This window comes from Amia ocellicauda, chromosome 22 (assembly GCF_036373705.1).
Source record: "Amia ocellicauda isolate fAmiCal2 chromosome 22, fAmiCal2.hap1, whole genome shotgun sequence".
Taxonomy (NCBI): Eukaryota; Metazoa; Chordata; class Actinopteri; order Amiiformes; family Amiidae; genus Amia; species Amia ocellicauda.
This window is the reverse complement of record NC_089871.1, coordinates 7,818,442-7,832,847: the sequence shown is the minus strand read 5'-3', so window position 1 is coordinate 7,832,847 and position 14,406 is coordinate 7,818,442. Positions and strand designations below refer to the sequence as shown.

Below are 14,406 nucleotides of genomic sequence, written 5' to 3'. Positions count from 1 at the left end.
GAAGTCCCCTCCTTGATTAATGCTATGTCAAGGCGGCTCACTGTAATGCTTCAGGGTTTTGTCGTGTTATAAAACTGCATCTGAGAGCTTAATTTACAAGCAGAGACGGCTGACTGAATGTGCAATTGTAGGCACAACCAGTGGAGTCTTAATAATGGTAATGAAGTGCTTTTCTGCCCCCTGCTGGTAACTGAGCAATACAACAACACATTTAAAAATCGGTATTTCAGACACAGATGCCTCCTCTAACCCCACATTTTACTTTGTCATTCAAAAGAGAGGGGCGCAAAAGGTCTTCAGACTCACAGGTTACATTTTCATCCTAAATCAGATCACATGACTGACTTGATCAGTGTGAACCTCTTTCTTTGAGGGTCTCCGGTGTCCTCTGTACTTACCTTACCTTCCTCGAGTGCTTCTCGGTTTATTTTTCCTCCAACCAATTCAGATTTGTAATGCTTTTTCTCATCTACCTCTAGAGCTGGTTTGAAGAGAGGTTTTTCGTAGATTTTTATGTTGTGTCTTACATCTGGTTATAGTTCATAAGACAGATCTGGCAGTTTATGTGCCACCGAAACCCAAATTGAGTGGGTGACACTTTACAATGAACGTCTCCTCGCATCGATTAAGGGGAAATTGGCCATCTGTCTTCACGAGGAGATAAACAGGAAACGGACAGAGACCCCCGTTATATAAAGCAGAGCTAATTAAAACCACAGCATCACGTGTCGTGTGTGACATGCTACAAAGCCAGGTCGTCATAGGGGTTTTTAGTTCACATTTTTTAATAACATGGCACAATTTACATAACACAAGTTTTTTTTTTTTAATGAGGAACATGCTGAAGATTCAGAGAGTCGCTTCACTGCTTTTTTTTCTTTACATTTGACCTAGAAAGGACTTCATTTTTTTTATTTTTTTATTTTTTAAACGTACATGATAAACAGCAAAAAAGTTCTGTTAATAACAATCTCTTTGCAATACTCATTAACTACCACTACGGTTCCAGTGTACATTTTATTTTTTGTTTGTTAAAAAAACACTGCACAACATCTGGAGTTCACATAGTTTGAAGCGCACAACTAAACCTTCAGTTGACTACTAAAATAGATCTCTGCTCATTAGAAACAAAACTGTCCATCGTTAGCTTTTTTCTTTCGTTTTTTCTGTAGATACAACAACTTAGGATAGCACTTTGATACACTGTTAGACCAACGGAACTAATTTTATTTTCATACACATAGTTTACACTCCTTTAGAAGAAATGTTTCCTGTTGTCTTTTGCTTTTTCAAAGTCATATTCTCTACAAACAGAAAGGGCCAAAGCAATCTTAATTGGGGGAAATAATGGGGCAAACTTCCTGGAAAAGATCCTAACTTTTCCTACAGAGAGGTGACTTTGGGATTGGGATTTTTGTGTTTTAAATTGATTAATTTTCAAAAAAAAAAAAAAAAAAAGGATTGTCACCAGCAAATCTATCATTTTCCATATAGGTCTCTATCACCTTGCTAACTTTAGTTTTAGATTATCTGAGAGGAAACAATACATTAAGATGATAAAAAAAACAGATAAACCTTGACGTCTTTCTGAATCTGGAGAGAATATGGCTCTGTTGAGTAAGTTTGGGTATTGGAAAGGCTCCTTTGAGAAATGCCGGCTCTTGCGGTAAAAGCCAAAACATTCATTGCATAGTTGGAGGGGTGATCTGTGAAACGACACTTACCTTGCACAGCGCGAAGCAGGCTGTGAGAACAAATCATAAAATCTGCAAATAGCACAAAGTAAGAAGTTCTGGACTCCCGTTAGTTCACTCCTCTATGTACATTTGTACAAAGTAAAGCTTTCGTTACACCCTTTTGCATATATGTACCTTTTAAACCCCAGACACAGGCCTGTCTCTGTACACTGATATCTACAAGAGCCTGCCTCCTCCTCCTGCAACGAGTACCTGTACATCCCGAACAACCGTCTTTCCCAGGGTGTCTATTTGCCGTTTTGTTCCACTAACCTCCCGCATTCCCAAGAACAAACCTTTTTTAGTTTTTCTGTACAAATAAAAGGATACACACGAAAACAGAAAAGCAAGTTGGCTAAAACATATGTAAATTTTTTTCTTTTTGAGTTTTTCCCTCTCCTTTTTTTTGTTGTCTTTTTTGTCTTTTTTTTTTTTTTTTTTACAAAAACCCATAATGCAATGTTCCTTTTTTGCACATATTGTATAGACAGCTATGATACACACGCGTCGCCCGATCCTAAGTGCTCGGTAAAGTCCCCTGACGCTCGGGCACTCGGTACGCTCTGTCTGCTCACCGCGCCTCGATGTCTTTGTGAGTGTGCGACGGTGGCCTGTCCCTAATGTCTGCGGTCAAAGGCGTCCTTCGTGGAGAATTGGGGCGAGCCCCCAGCGTGGGGATCAGGGGGGGGGGTGCGCTCAGGGAGGCCGTGGGTGGGTTCTTGTTGAGGATGCCATTCTGGTGCACCGACGAGGGGCTGACCCTGGGGTAGTGCATGCTGGGAAGGCCCGGGGTCATGAGGCCGGGGTGGTGCAGGTGGCCGTCCAGGGAGGGGTGCATGGGGTGCAGCCGGGCGTGTTCGTACTCCTCCCGCAGCATGTGCAGCCGCTCGCGCTCCTCCAGGTGACTCGCCCGCTCCTGCTCCCGCCGCTGCTCCACTGCCAGCGCGTGCCCGTGCTCCCGGTTGTAGTCGTGGGGCTCCCGGTCCCTGTAGGAGCGCTCAGCCTCGTAGAGCCGGGGCCCGGCGAGACGGTGTAGGGGGTCGCTCCTCAGCAGGAAGTCTCTGGCCAGGGGGTCCCGTCGATGCAGGTCCAGGCCCCGGTAGGGGTCCCTGAGCGGGTCCCTCATGGGGTCCCAATGGAAGGCGGGGTAGGGGAAGCGCTCAGCGCCGGGGATGGGGCTGATGCCCATGAAGGGCGCCACCACGCGAGTCCGCTCCAGCCCGCTGATGCTGTTCATGGGGTGGACCCCCGCCATGCCCATGTGCATCGGCATGGAGGCCATGGAGGAGGGTGGGTGCACGCTGGGGGCTGGTGGCATCTGGGGGTGCTCGGGGGGCCGGTGTACCGGTGGGGGGACCTCAACGGGCGCCTCCTGCTCCTCCTTGCGCTCCTCCTTCACCTTCACCTCGGCGCTCTTCTTCGGCAGCTCGTACACCGCCTCGCTCTTCTTCTCCGCCTCACGGCTCAGACTGCCGTTGGACCGGGACACGTCCAGCCCCGGCGGCCGCACGTACGGAGACATCACCCGGCTCACCTGCTTACCATCGTCTGCCGTGCGGCTCTCGTGGATAGTGGGCGGCTCCTTCTCCACCACATGGCTCTCCTTCAGCTTGTGCTCATCGGGCGCGGGGTCCTTCCAGGAGTCCGGGTGGTCCCGCTCCCTCTCCTTCGGCTTGTCCTTCTCACGGAGGTCGTTGGTCACGTGCCCTCGGGGGGGCTCGGTGGGGGGGCGGCTGTGACCCAGGGAGTTGATGGGTGCCGGGGAGGGGTGGCTGTGGTGCCTCTTCTCCATGGCATCCCTGGCAGAGAGGAACACAGAAGAGGAGATCAGGCTTGGCACTCACGTGCAATAAGTGTTGCACTAGACTGTGTTGTCCAAAATAATTTGTCTAACTGACCAAACCTTAATTGTAATTCAACAAAAAAAGAAAGGTGCAGCCGTGAAAACACCTCATCTTAATTCAGCCAAATTGGTTTAACTAAGTTAGTGTTAGGAAACAGATAACAGACTTCACACATTAAAGTACCCATACTGGGACATCCACACCCTGACCTCACGGTAGAGGCAGAGATCCTTTCATTTGAAAGAGCACTTTGTTTAAAGTCCTATCAAAAATGATTTATTTGCGCCATTATTCTTACCTCTCCTTGTCGTCTTTACTGAGGACAGAGTCCCGCTTGTCCGAGTCTCTGTCCCGGTCCTGCGCCGCCGCTGAGGAGCTGCGCTCGGGATCTCCCGGTTTGAGCCAGGGCGGGGGGGTGGGGAAGGAGGGCGGCGTCCGGTGCAGCCGGTTCCACGTCTCGTGAGGGTTGTTGAAGTTCTGCGCACCGGGGCTGTCTTTGTGACCGAACACAGAGTTGGGTGCTGGAGGGGAAGGAAACGACAAAAAACATGAGAACAGGAAGTCTTATGTTTTTCAGAAATGCACTGTGGGTATTTTTCAGAAAGGAAAAAAGTTTTCTATAGCAGTGGTTTTCAAGTCCAGTTCATACAATCTTGTTCAGGCATTCCCAAACCAGTCCTGGAGTAACACCTATCCTGCTGGGTTTTGCTCCTACTAAGATCTTAATTGCTTAATTTAATCCATAATTGAACTAATAATGCAATATTAAGGCTCAACAATGTAATTAAGAGCTCAGCTGGAACAAAAAACACTGGTTAAAGCACTGGTCCTCAATCCTGGTCCTAGGGGACCTCCTGCCCTGGTGGTTTTTGTTCCAGCTGAGCTCTCAATTACTTAATTGAACCCTCAAGTGAACCAATTTGCTTAATTTGACTTTTAGAAGTGTTCCATCTACATGAACTCTACAACTGTCCAAAATAATTTAAGATCTGAGATTAGGCAAATTATTACTTTAACTAGGGTTCAATTCAGTACCCTACTAGTAATTAAGTAATTGAGAGCTCAGTTTTGAGAGCTCAAAAACAGAAGCAGGGCAGGGAAACACTGGGTTAAAGTAACGCTGATGTCCTGCGGATTGAGACTGTGGTTTGGTACAGCAGTGTGTCCACTCACTCAGTGCCGGGTTCCCCAAACCCCCGAACGCAGCAGAACTCAGCGTGGCCAGACTGCCGAACGAGCCCGGCCTGCTGAACGGCTCTGTAAAAAAGCAGAAACATCGATATTAATGAACATCGTCTGGCATTAATGAAGTGTGCTTGAAATCTACAGATCAAAACAGGGACAGTCATGTGTTTTTAGTTTCCAGTGGTAAGATCATTATGAACAGCTTCTGTATTGACTGTCACTATGATTTAAAATAGTCTCATCGCTACGTCTGTAGAAGAATAAAGAGAAGCACCAGCTGTGCAAACAGGTATGTATAAACCTTGTAGCACAGTACGAGTCTCCCTCTAGTGGTGTACTTGTAACCATACCAGAAGAAACTCAGTCGGCGTTCAGTGTGACAGAGCCCTCGGCACCAGGCAGGTGCGGATTTCATGGTTCTTACCTAAGTGAGCGGCAGGGTTGAGGAAGTTGCTGGGGTGGTGGGGCGGGTGTCCGAAGGGTGCGGCGGACGGGTGCGTGGAACCTGAAATCACAGCAGAGCAGAGCTTTACACACAAACACGCCATGCAGGGAGGGACATGCCGCAGTCCCGTGTGCTGTGTAATCGTCATGCATATTCTTGAGGACAATCTCTCATTGTGCCCGACAGTCACATGGTTTGACTGTCGTAAGAAAGGAGGGAGACTTGGCACAGAGACCCAGGCATGAGGGAGAGGTCCGCTGACGGCTGCCATCCATCACAGAACGCCCTGTTTATACCTCCTGTGTTTGGCGGTGTTTTATAAGTGACGCCAGCTCTCCTTGAGATTAACGTTCAGGGAACTAAACACACAAATCACGCACTCTGTGGCGCGCTTTTGTTGTTGTTGTGGCTGCTCTAGTACTGCTGCCCCCACATCCCCCTCTGCATAGATTTCACTGCATGTGTTTACAATTTGCATTTACTCAAAATCTATATGGTTGGCTGCGCTATGTATTGCATTACTGCATTTTATTTATGCATGTATTTATAATTCATATAATATGTTTCCCGCTGAATGTAACCTTCATACATGACCCTGGATACAAGTGTTCCCTTCCCTCGTTTTAAAATCAATCTTGAGAAATTAACCTTTTAAAACACAACACAATAATGTGAACCCACATTGAAAAACTAGCTGTTAGATTTAAACATGCGAAACATTTTCCCTTCCTGTCACTGTCCACACCATGTTAATATTTCCAGACATCTTGTGTTGTTTGAAAAGTGTGAACCCACCCCGATCTGCCCAGGACATGAAAAAAGCAACAAGGCTTCTTTCAAGCTCCAAACCAAACACTACTGTCGCCACTAAATCCCAGGATGTCCCAGAATGCTGTCTGACCTTCAGTGTTTCACACGGGCAGCTGTACCTCACTGAAATGCAATGGAAATGGAGGCAGCGGCCTTTCGGTACGTGGCTACGGCACGGCTAGGCCGAGGTGCACCTAAACGTAGAAACGGGGTATCGACTGACCTGCAGCAGAGAAGAGCGTGGCAGGGCGGGCAAGGTCGTGGGGGTGGTGTATCGCCCCGAAGAGACTGGGGCCCGGAGGTCGACTCAAGAACTCCGGCTTCAGCCCGAAGTCCAGCTTGTGGGGGTCCACCTGCATCTGCTGCTAAAAGACGCAAAAATAGACAGAACAGTGAAAATCTCAACCTGCAAATCAGAGAGAATGGTGTAGAAAAGATGACATCACTTCCTGTTTACAACTCTAAAAACAAAACCGTCAGAGCTACTTTGATCAGACTCTCGGTGTGCAGATTTTAAATGGGTCCAGTCCTTTATCACGGGCTTCAGGCTTCTTTAACAAATAAACGACTGAAGGACTTCCGAGCTCCGCCTGCTATTCTGAGGTCTCTGATAACAATTGTTTTTATTGCATGACTTGAAGGATTTCTGCGATAAGATGGACTGCAGTTCAACACGAAGTGAAGACTAACAATGCTAATCTCGGCGTATCATTGCAAGTAAAACAGTAAAGCTCTTATTGCTTAATCCACACCCGATTAGATACCAGCCAGACAGAACATTACTGCATTATCTGTGTGTTAAAAGTGCAGATTAAGTTGTTAGCTGTGATTGTTTTATGTCTGGGTTGAAATACCGCAGAAGGGCCAGCAGATGGAGCCATTTCAGCTTTGAATGAAAAACCCAAGAGATGACTGCACGGTCTACCGAGATTGATCATGTATAAAAATGTAGCCAATTATAGGCTTTTTGTTTACAAAAAAGCAACACAAATAGGAAAAAGCTAACAAAGAAAGAAACATGCCTAACATTTTTTTTTTTAATAGTGAACTATATGAAGTTAGATGCTAGTTTTCATAGATAAAACTAAAAACATAATTTTACCACTTAACAGATTCACAAAAGCCATGTTCACATTAACAACAACAACAGCAACATAATAATATTAATATATATATATATATATATATATATAAGGGAGGTACCCAACAAGAAATCAATATATTATCAAAAATGCCTGACAATTATTATTTAACAGAAGCATATATAAATATAATACTGAATGCATACAAATCCCTTATCATGCACTATATACAGGTTTGCTGTTATGACTGCAGACCATCAGCGCCCTCTTGTGGCCGTTTCAGAGCTGTTATAACCCATACACCACACCTGGAACCTGTGACTGGGTTCACAAAGAGATCGATGCCTAACACGAAAGGGTCACTTTTAATTTATTTTACAGTTTATTATAACGTTTATTCATGTTAGAAATATTTTAGGATCTTGTTAAACACTTCAGGAATACAGCCCTGTCTGTAGAGCGGATATCAATAAATACACAATATATATCCTTACATTATCAGTATCTCACAATCGTATTCGAAGAAAGCATCTGGTAGATGTTAACCATTTAAAAAACGTATTAAAAAAATAAAGTATCCTTTGCAATTAAGTTGAATTAATAATCTGGAAGGAACAGGAGTGTTTTTTCCCCCAGTTCATTCCAGTCTGGTAACAAATGGGATCTGGCAGGGGTGATGGAGCAGGAAGATAAAAATTGCAAACTAATCAACTAACCTTGACTTTCTGTTGGTGATGATAGATCTGCCAGGCAATGTGTACGTGCATTGCACACCACTTCCCAGGTTTCTGCAAAACAAAGACAGAAAAAAACATTAATTTTTGACATTTGAACCCCTTACAAAACAGACTCCTGAAATGGGGATCTTTAAAATGACTCCACATTGACTAATCAAAACGAGTAAAAGGACAATTTTCTCATTCCCTTTTGAAATGGATCCGTTCAGGTGCCTCTCGCTTGTGTCACGTGACCCTAAGAGATGTGTAGTGTGAAGACACTGTAGGATGAACTGCCTTCAGGATGAGTCTCTGACTGACGCCAGTGCAGATGGTAACTGAACAGACTGCAGGAGACGTCAGCGTTCGGTATTCTGTACAATCCTCTTTCTGACAGTTTTTCTTTTTTTCCAGGAAGCGAGAACGGTCAGCGCCGTTCGAGAAACACAATAAAACAAGTGCGTCTCGGTCTCAGGGCGGTGCTTTAGTTATGAAATAGCGATTCACCGCACGCACTCAAATCACACTCGGATCAAGTCATCCTTTTCATAATGACGATTCCACAAATAAATTGCCTTCATTTTCAGTAACAGCTTGCTTTCTTGTTTTTTTCCCCCCTTTTCTCTTTAAGGGCTTACACTATTCTAATTGAAATCTCCAGTGCGTTAAAGACAATATACAAAATGACACCTGTAAGGCACAATCATCTTATAATTAGTTTGTCTCCCCGTCCCCTGGGCCTCCTGCAGGAAGGCCTGTAATACTAATAGAGCTCTCTTACCCTCAGAATGGGCCGGAACGGATCCGTCAGCTGTAAAAGAAGAGTGACAGCTCGGTTACACGCCTGTCACTCAAGACAATATTCCTAATTAACAAACGCATATCGCTTCATTATTGACTAAATTAAAATGTTAAAATTTTACTTTCAAATGAAGCATTCCTGAGCATAATTAGTCTGTATTTATAAATCCTGCTGCCCTCTGTGGCCCGTCATATATCAAGGCTGACAAGCTGTTAAACATGGCTGACAAAAAGTGTGTAAGCCTGTTGGCATATTGTGCGTAAAAGTTAATCTTTGGTAAACATGAGGAACTATGTAAATTTGTTGGGGGAAATTACACGTCAATTAGCTCGGTGTTTCTGTCAAGCTGTACCTTCACTGGAGACCAGAGAGATTAAATTACGGGAACACACACTATATCCCCGTGCTTTCTTCTAAAATCTGTTTTCGCTTTCCTATAAAACTCAAAAGTGTATTCAAGAGAAAATAAAACTGCTATTGTTGAATATATATATAAAACAGCTCTGTGAATGATGTGTATATACAGTACTGTGGAAACATTTTGAATCAATAAGTCATGGACTGAATATTAATAAGACACAGTCATCCAGGGAACAATGTTTTGTTCATAGATTCTACTGTATGTCGTTCCCGAACTTTTCAAACAACCACACGCACAAATCTATAAAATTTGGTGTGCAAGTCAGCTCTCAGGGTCCATTTGTCGTGAAGGTAAAAGGGAGGGAGACAAAGTGTTCTCTAGATGTGTTATCAGTAATGAGTTACGTGCCGTGCAGTCCTGAGAGCCCTTACTTACCCTCGGGTCCTTCTGTAGCAGCGTGTGCGGGACGGCACCGGGTCTTGACGCCACGTCCATCGGATTAGAAGTCTGGAAAGACAAGAAAATTCGTTCACTTGATCGGCTGCCTCTTCATCTGGTCACCGAATCACATTCAACCACTCTGGTTGTCGTTTAATTGCCAAAAAATTCCAGACCTGTTTGACTACCGAATGAAATGCATTTACAAAAACACAAAATCTATCGCTCTTTCATCAGACAGAAAGGAACAACCCGCGTGTGTCTCTCTAATTCTAAATATTCCGATGGCGCCATTCAGTTCAGCGTACCTTAGGCTGAAATGCCCCTTGCAATGAACCAAAGGGTCCAGTTGGGGGGATCATGGGCGGGATTCCGGACACAGCTGGAGGGTATGAGTGGAACAGCTGTAAAATAAACACATCCATCATTAATTAATGGCATATATCAGAAGAATCAAATCATGTACATATTTCAACGGCGCAATATGAAAGCACAGCTGGGGGAGAGGCCGCACAAATCGCAAACGCGTCTAAGGGTTTGATTGGGAAGGACAAAGGCAGCAGCCAGAGATGCACGATATTATGGGTACCTGACTCACTTTCCCAGCAGGCTTAGTGTTAAGAACTATCGCTTTTGTTAACAGAACCAGATTATAGAAGTACAGCGTGTTTATTTGAGTGCTGTTGGCATAAAAATGGAGAATTAATGAAAGTCACTGTTCTGTTGTGTTAGAGCACACAGTTCATAAGCATTATATAATAACTTAATATTTCCAATCACACACACAAAGCTGTACCTGGGCATAATCACAATTTATCATGCTGCATAATTACACCATCCATTTCTCTCATTACCCACATCGTGCCTTTTTTTTTTCTTCTCTTCTCCATAAGTTTGAATATTAGAAGCTATTAGGCTGATGATGCAAATGCATTTAAATGGGTCCTCTCTCAGAGTGCTCAGGGATTTGACTATAATGTCGAGAATACCTGCCACCGCCATGAATCTCAAACAGATCTGATTAAAATGAATAGCAATTAGAATGGAATAGTGTCTGCGGCACATAATTGCCACGGCGACTAATAACAGCCGAGTATCCGCAGAGCAGCGGGTCCGAAGCAGGAGAGGGCAAAAGACACAAATGCAGGACTTCAAACAGATCCAGGCTATTAATGACAATGGCTGCTGTTTGGCGCTCGTAACAGCAAGTGTGGTTAGAGTTTTATAGTGTAAAATAATTAATTTGCCCTGTCCTGCTTTTTAGCGGTTCAAAATGAGCAAGCAATTGACAGAAGCATAAAACAACACGGCATGAGATTGGATACAGCATCCCTACAGCTTTAACCATTCTCCACAATGTTTGTGTGTATATATATATCCCTCGGCTTGTCTTTATTGGGATTTTTACATATTTATTTTTCTTTGAGTTTCTTATCAAGTGTTTCCATTACACTATGAAAGTTAAAGCCGGGTTAACCATACAGCCTTATCTTATCTCGTGTGATTGTAAGTGTTACCAGCACTGGTTAAAAAAAGTAGGTTTGTGTAGCTCAAATAGTACAGGCTTTTTCACCTTTAAAAAATAAATGAATCAAATCAAAACACTAGCTACAGATTGCCGATGAAAATAACTTTGAGACTCTTCCTGTGGGCTTCACTGACGATAAAGGCAGGGATCAAAAGCTACTTTCACTTAGAGCAGTAATCGTGACTTTGAAACTCATTGATTGGGCTGTTAATACCCTTGATTAATGATTTTTGTTAGTCTTGGTTTAGTGTTGTGCTATTGTGGATGAATTGCAGTTTTATCTTGGAGCCGTAGAGTATAGCTGCCGCTGTGTGGGAGGGATGCTGTACCGACACAAGGGTGGAGAATGCGGGAGCGAACGCACTAATGATCACGCTACACAATGAATGACCACGATGGCATGTGGAGTCACCACAGACAGCAATGATATCTTTTGTTTGGATGGGACAGCAATGAAGCACAACGTAGTCCACGACAAGTACACTCACACTGTGTCTGTAGAACGGATCGACTTTTGTAGGGTATTTGTCGAACTGCAAGGGAATGAAATAAGGCAGAGCTAATTACATCGCTGTCAAACAGGTCAACACAACTGAATCAGCCTCAACAGAGGGATATTAAACCTGCCAGACTACATTCACACTGTAGACTTACTCGAGACACTTTTTAATATGTGTGAGAATGTGTAATCCGTTATTAATCTTTTGTTTTTACTGCTTCCTTATAAAAAATCACATTGCATAGTCACACTTTAAGTACATTAACTCATGAGAGACATCAGCATTTTAAGATCATTATGCTCCCAAAACTGTAATTAATGCAGTATAATCTAAACACATCAATTAAAGCCACATATATCATGTACATATTCATGGTGCATATATCTAGCATGCAGAATAGATATTGGCACCTTCAGAAAGCTGCCAAAATATACAAAGTGTGAGACTCTAAGGCTGTAACAGTCTCTCTCTTTGTTCAATTACTTCGCTAAAGATTATGCTCAGTTTTGTTAGAACATCCAGAGTTATAAAGTAATACATCATAGGAAGCCCAGAATGTACAATTCCCATCTGAAGCTCATACAAATAGAGCCAATTATCAACACTTATCAATTCTGCAATGGATACAAGATAAAAGATCTATGGGCAGTGTGGGAGTTGAATCAATAGCAGGTAAGGGGCGATACTGTGGGTTTAAACTGTCCTTGTAATCTGAGAAAAGTGCACAAAGCTTTGTTGTTGCCACAGGGTTTGCACTCCTAGAAAAGTAAACAAAACAAAAAGCATTCTTTACTCTTCTGTGGTTTCGGTGTGAGAGCCTTAATGGACTATTTTGTTGATAGTTTCCCTGCATACTGCAGTGGCCGTGCTTAGCGCATACTTGTGGCCGACACTGTGAAAGTGATCTTTGAAGACCAGGATGAAATTACTAAGCCAGGCCAGAGTGACCATCTGCTTGAGCCTTTAGTGGATACACAGATAACTTTAAACAATGATCATGACAGCAACAACAGAAGGACTCTGAGCTCAAAGAATCTTCTGAAGTCGGTGGGATGTTACACAAAAAACACAACAACAAAACAGATTTAAAGAAGGAAATGAACGCAGCACTATCAGGGAAAACACAGTCTGTCCAGAAGAACGGCTAAAAAGAGAAACAACTTAGAAACAACATTTTGCGACCGGTGTCATTTTTCAAAAGCGATACCCCAGGGACCTGAAGAGAGAATAGAGTCGTGTGCTACTTATCCTCACATTTCTGGCTGGGGTACGCACCATGGGCGGTGCCGGGGTGGGCATGATGGCGGTGGGCGGGATGGCGTGTGGGAATGGCGTGAAGGTGTGCTGGTGCGTGTGCTGGTGCGTATGCTGGTGCTGGTGCTGGTGTTGGTGGAACTCGGTCCTCAGGTATGGGGGTGGCCCCAGGGAGGCCCCTCGATCGGCGCTCTGAGAGGCTAGGAATCGTGTGTTGAGCTCCTGTCGCAGCAGGTCTTGTTCTGAGGGGACAAGAGGGGGACGGCACGGGGCCGATTCAGTCACTTGGCCAACTCAGACAGCACACACACACACACCAAAAACAAAGTGCCAAATCCAGTTCTGCACAGCTCCCTGAGAAGACAACACAGAGCTGACATTTTGAAGTAAAAGTAAACCACTAAAGCCATAACTAATGCCTGGCAGTCTCCGCGGTGAGGGCTGACATTTTCACATCGCCGCAAAACCGTAATGCCATTCCTCACCGGGAACACCACCACTTCTTAAACAGAGGGAACATTAACTGCCTTCTAGCCTGGCAGGAAGGGGACTGAACTATAGATAAAGACACACTTGGGCATCTGCACATCCTCCACTTTTGTTTCAGACTAAATTGAGCCTTATAAAATCCTCGGGTACAATCACTTCTCCGTGTACAACAAAAACTACAAGGACTTCATTTCACTCCCCATTAGCGATGTAATAACTTTGAGTGTCTCTCTGTGTGCCTTGTTTGTGTCACAACACATTTTGGGGCCCTGTCTGCTCATACACATCCCAGTAATGGGTGTCTTCTGTCAGCTGTCCTCCGAGAATTTATGGCTCTGGCCTGTCGCTGATTAATGGCTGCCAGGGAAGGAATATTTCATCCTCCGCTCCCTGACCTTCTCTCTCCCGTCACCATGGGCGATGATTGGACATACCTGAGTAGGCACTCCCAGCGGGGTGTCCGGGGACGGGCAGGGTGCTTGACGTGAGCGGTGGAGGTGGGGGCAAGGCCGCTGGAGGCGCGAACATATTGGGGTGATGGGGGTGGGGCGACGGCTGCAGGGCGGGGGGGAATCCGTGGGGCGCCGTTTGGTTGGGGAGGGAGAGGGGGAAGGTGGGCGGATGGTGGGGGAGGTGTTGGGGGGCGGGGGGCGGCACGTGAGGCTTGCCCGGGGTGCTGCTTCGGCTGCTGCTGTGGAGACAAAGAGGAGACCAGAGTGGAGCTGTCAGAGACCGGGGGAAAACAAACCAAACTGCGGCTGTTAGACAGGAGTAACTTCTGACAAAGCGCTTAGGGTTTGCGGTCCCTTAAAACGTATCATCGCTGTTTGAGAGCTAATACTAGACACTCAGCAGCTCAACGCAAAATGCAACATCTTTCCACAAATGCTCTTAAGTAGGGATTTTCAACAACAAACTGGTGGGAAGACAGAAGATGACATGAAGGGACTCGTCTGTTTCTTGTGCCGCGTACGTATTTATTTATTTCCTTGTTTGTTTGCCTCCTACTTCAAACGCAAGCGGTTGCCTGCGACACACGCGATCAAATACAGTGAACACAGACTCGTAGAGGATCTCTGAGCTAGTTGCATTTCCGAGAGGCGAGAAACAGCCTGGCATCTTATCTCTGGCTTCTCCTAGGAGACCGCAGTCAGTCTCTCTGTGTCTTGGATGCTAAGCCGGGCAGCTCATTTGCGCTGACGGTCTCTCCAGCTGT

The 14,406-nt window shown here is 45.0% G+C and overlaps 1 protein-coding gene across 4 annotated transcripts in view; it reads right to left on the bottom strand.

The window, feature by feature from the left end:
• Positions 1-767: 767 nt before the first annotated feature.
• Positions 768-14,406, bottom strand: part of auts2a (activator of transcription and developmental regulator AUTS2 a) — a 295,612-nt gene continuing 281,973 nt past the window's right edge. For 2 of the 4 annotated variants that reach the window (XM_066695147.1, XM_066695150.1), the window contains 12 exons: positions 13,625-13,881; positions 12,702-12,943; positions 11,436-11,480; positions 9,728-9,823; positions 9,417-9,488; positions 8,600-8,629; positions 7,819-7,890; positions 6,244-6,385; positions 5,190-5,270; positions 4,754-4,837; positions 3,879-4,101; positions 768-3,535 (listed from right to left, as the gene is read on the bottom strand). In XM_066695147.1, the coding sequence (XP_066551244.1) occupies positions 2,308-3,535; positions 3,879-4,101; positions 4,754-4,837; positions 5,190-5,270; positions 6,244-6,385; positions 7,819-7,890; positions 8,600-8,629; positions 9,417-9,488; positions 9,728-9,823; positions 11,436-11,480; positions 12,702-12,943; positions 13,625-13,881 (2,572 nt within the window). In that variant the 3' untranslated portion in view covers positions 768-2,307. The remainder of the gene's footprint in view (positions 3,536-3,878; positions 4,102-4,753; positions 4,838-5,189; positions 5,271-6,243; positions 6,386-7,818; positions 7,891-8,599; positions 8,630-9,416; positions 9,489-9,727; positions 9,824-11,435; positions 11,481-12,701; positions 12,944-13,624; positions 13,882-14,406) is intronic. The other 2 variants (XM_066695148.1, XM_066695149.1) reach the window with 2 other exon arrangements.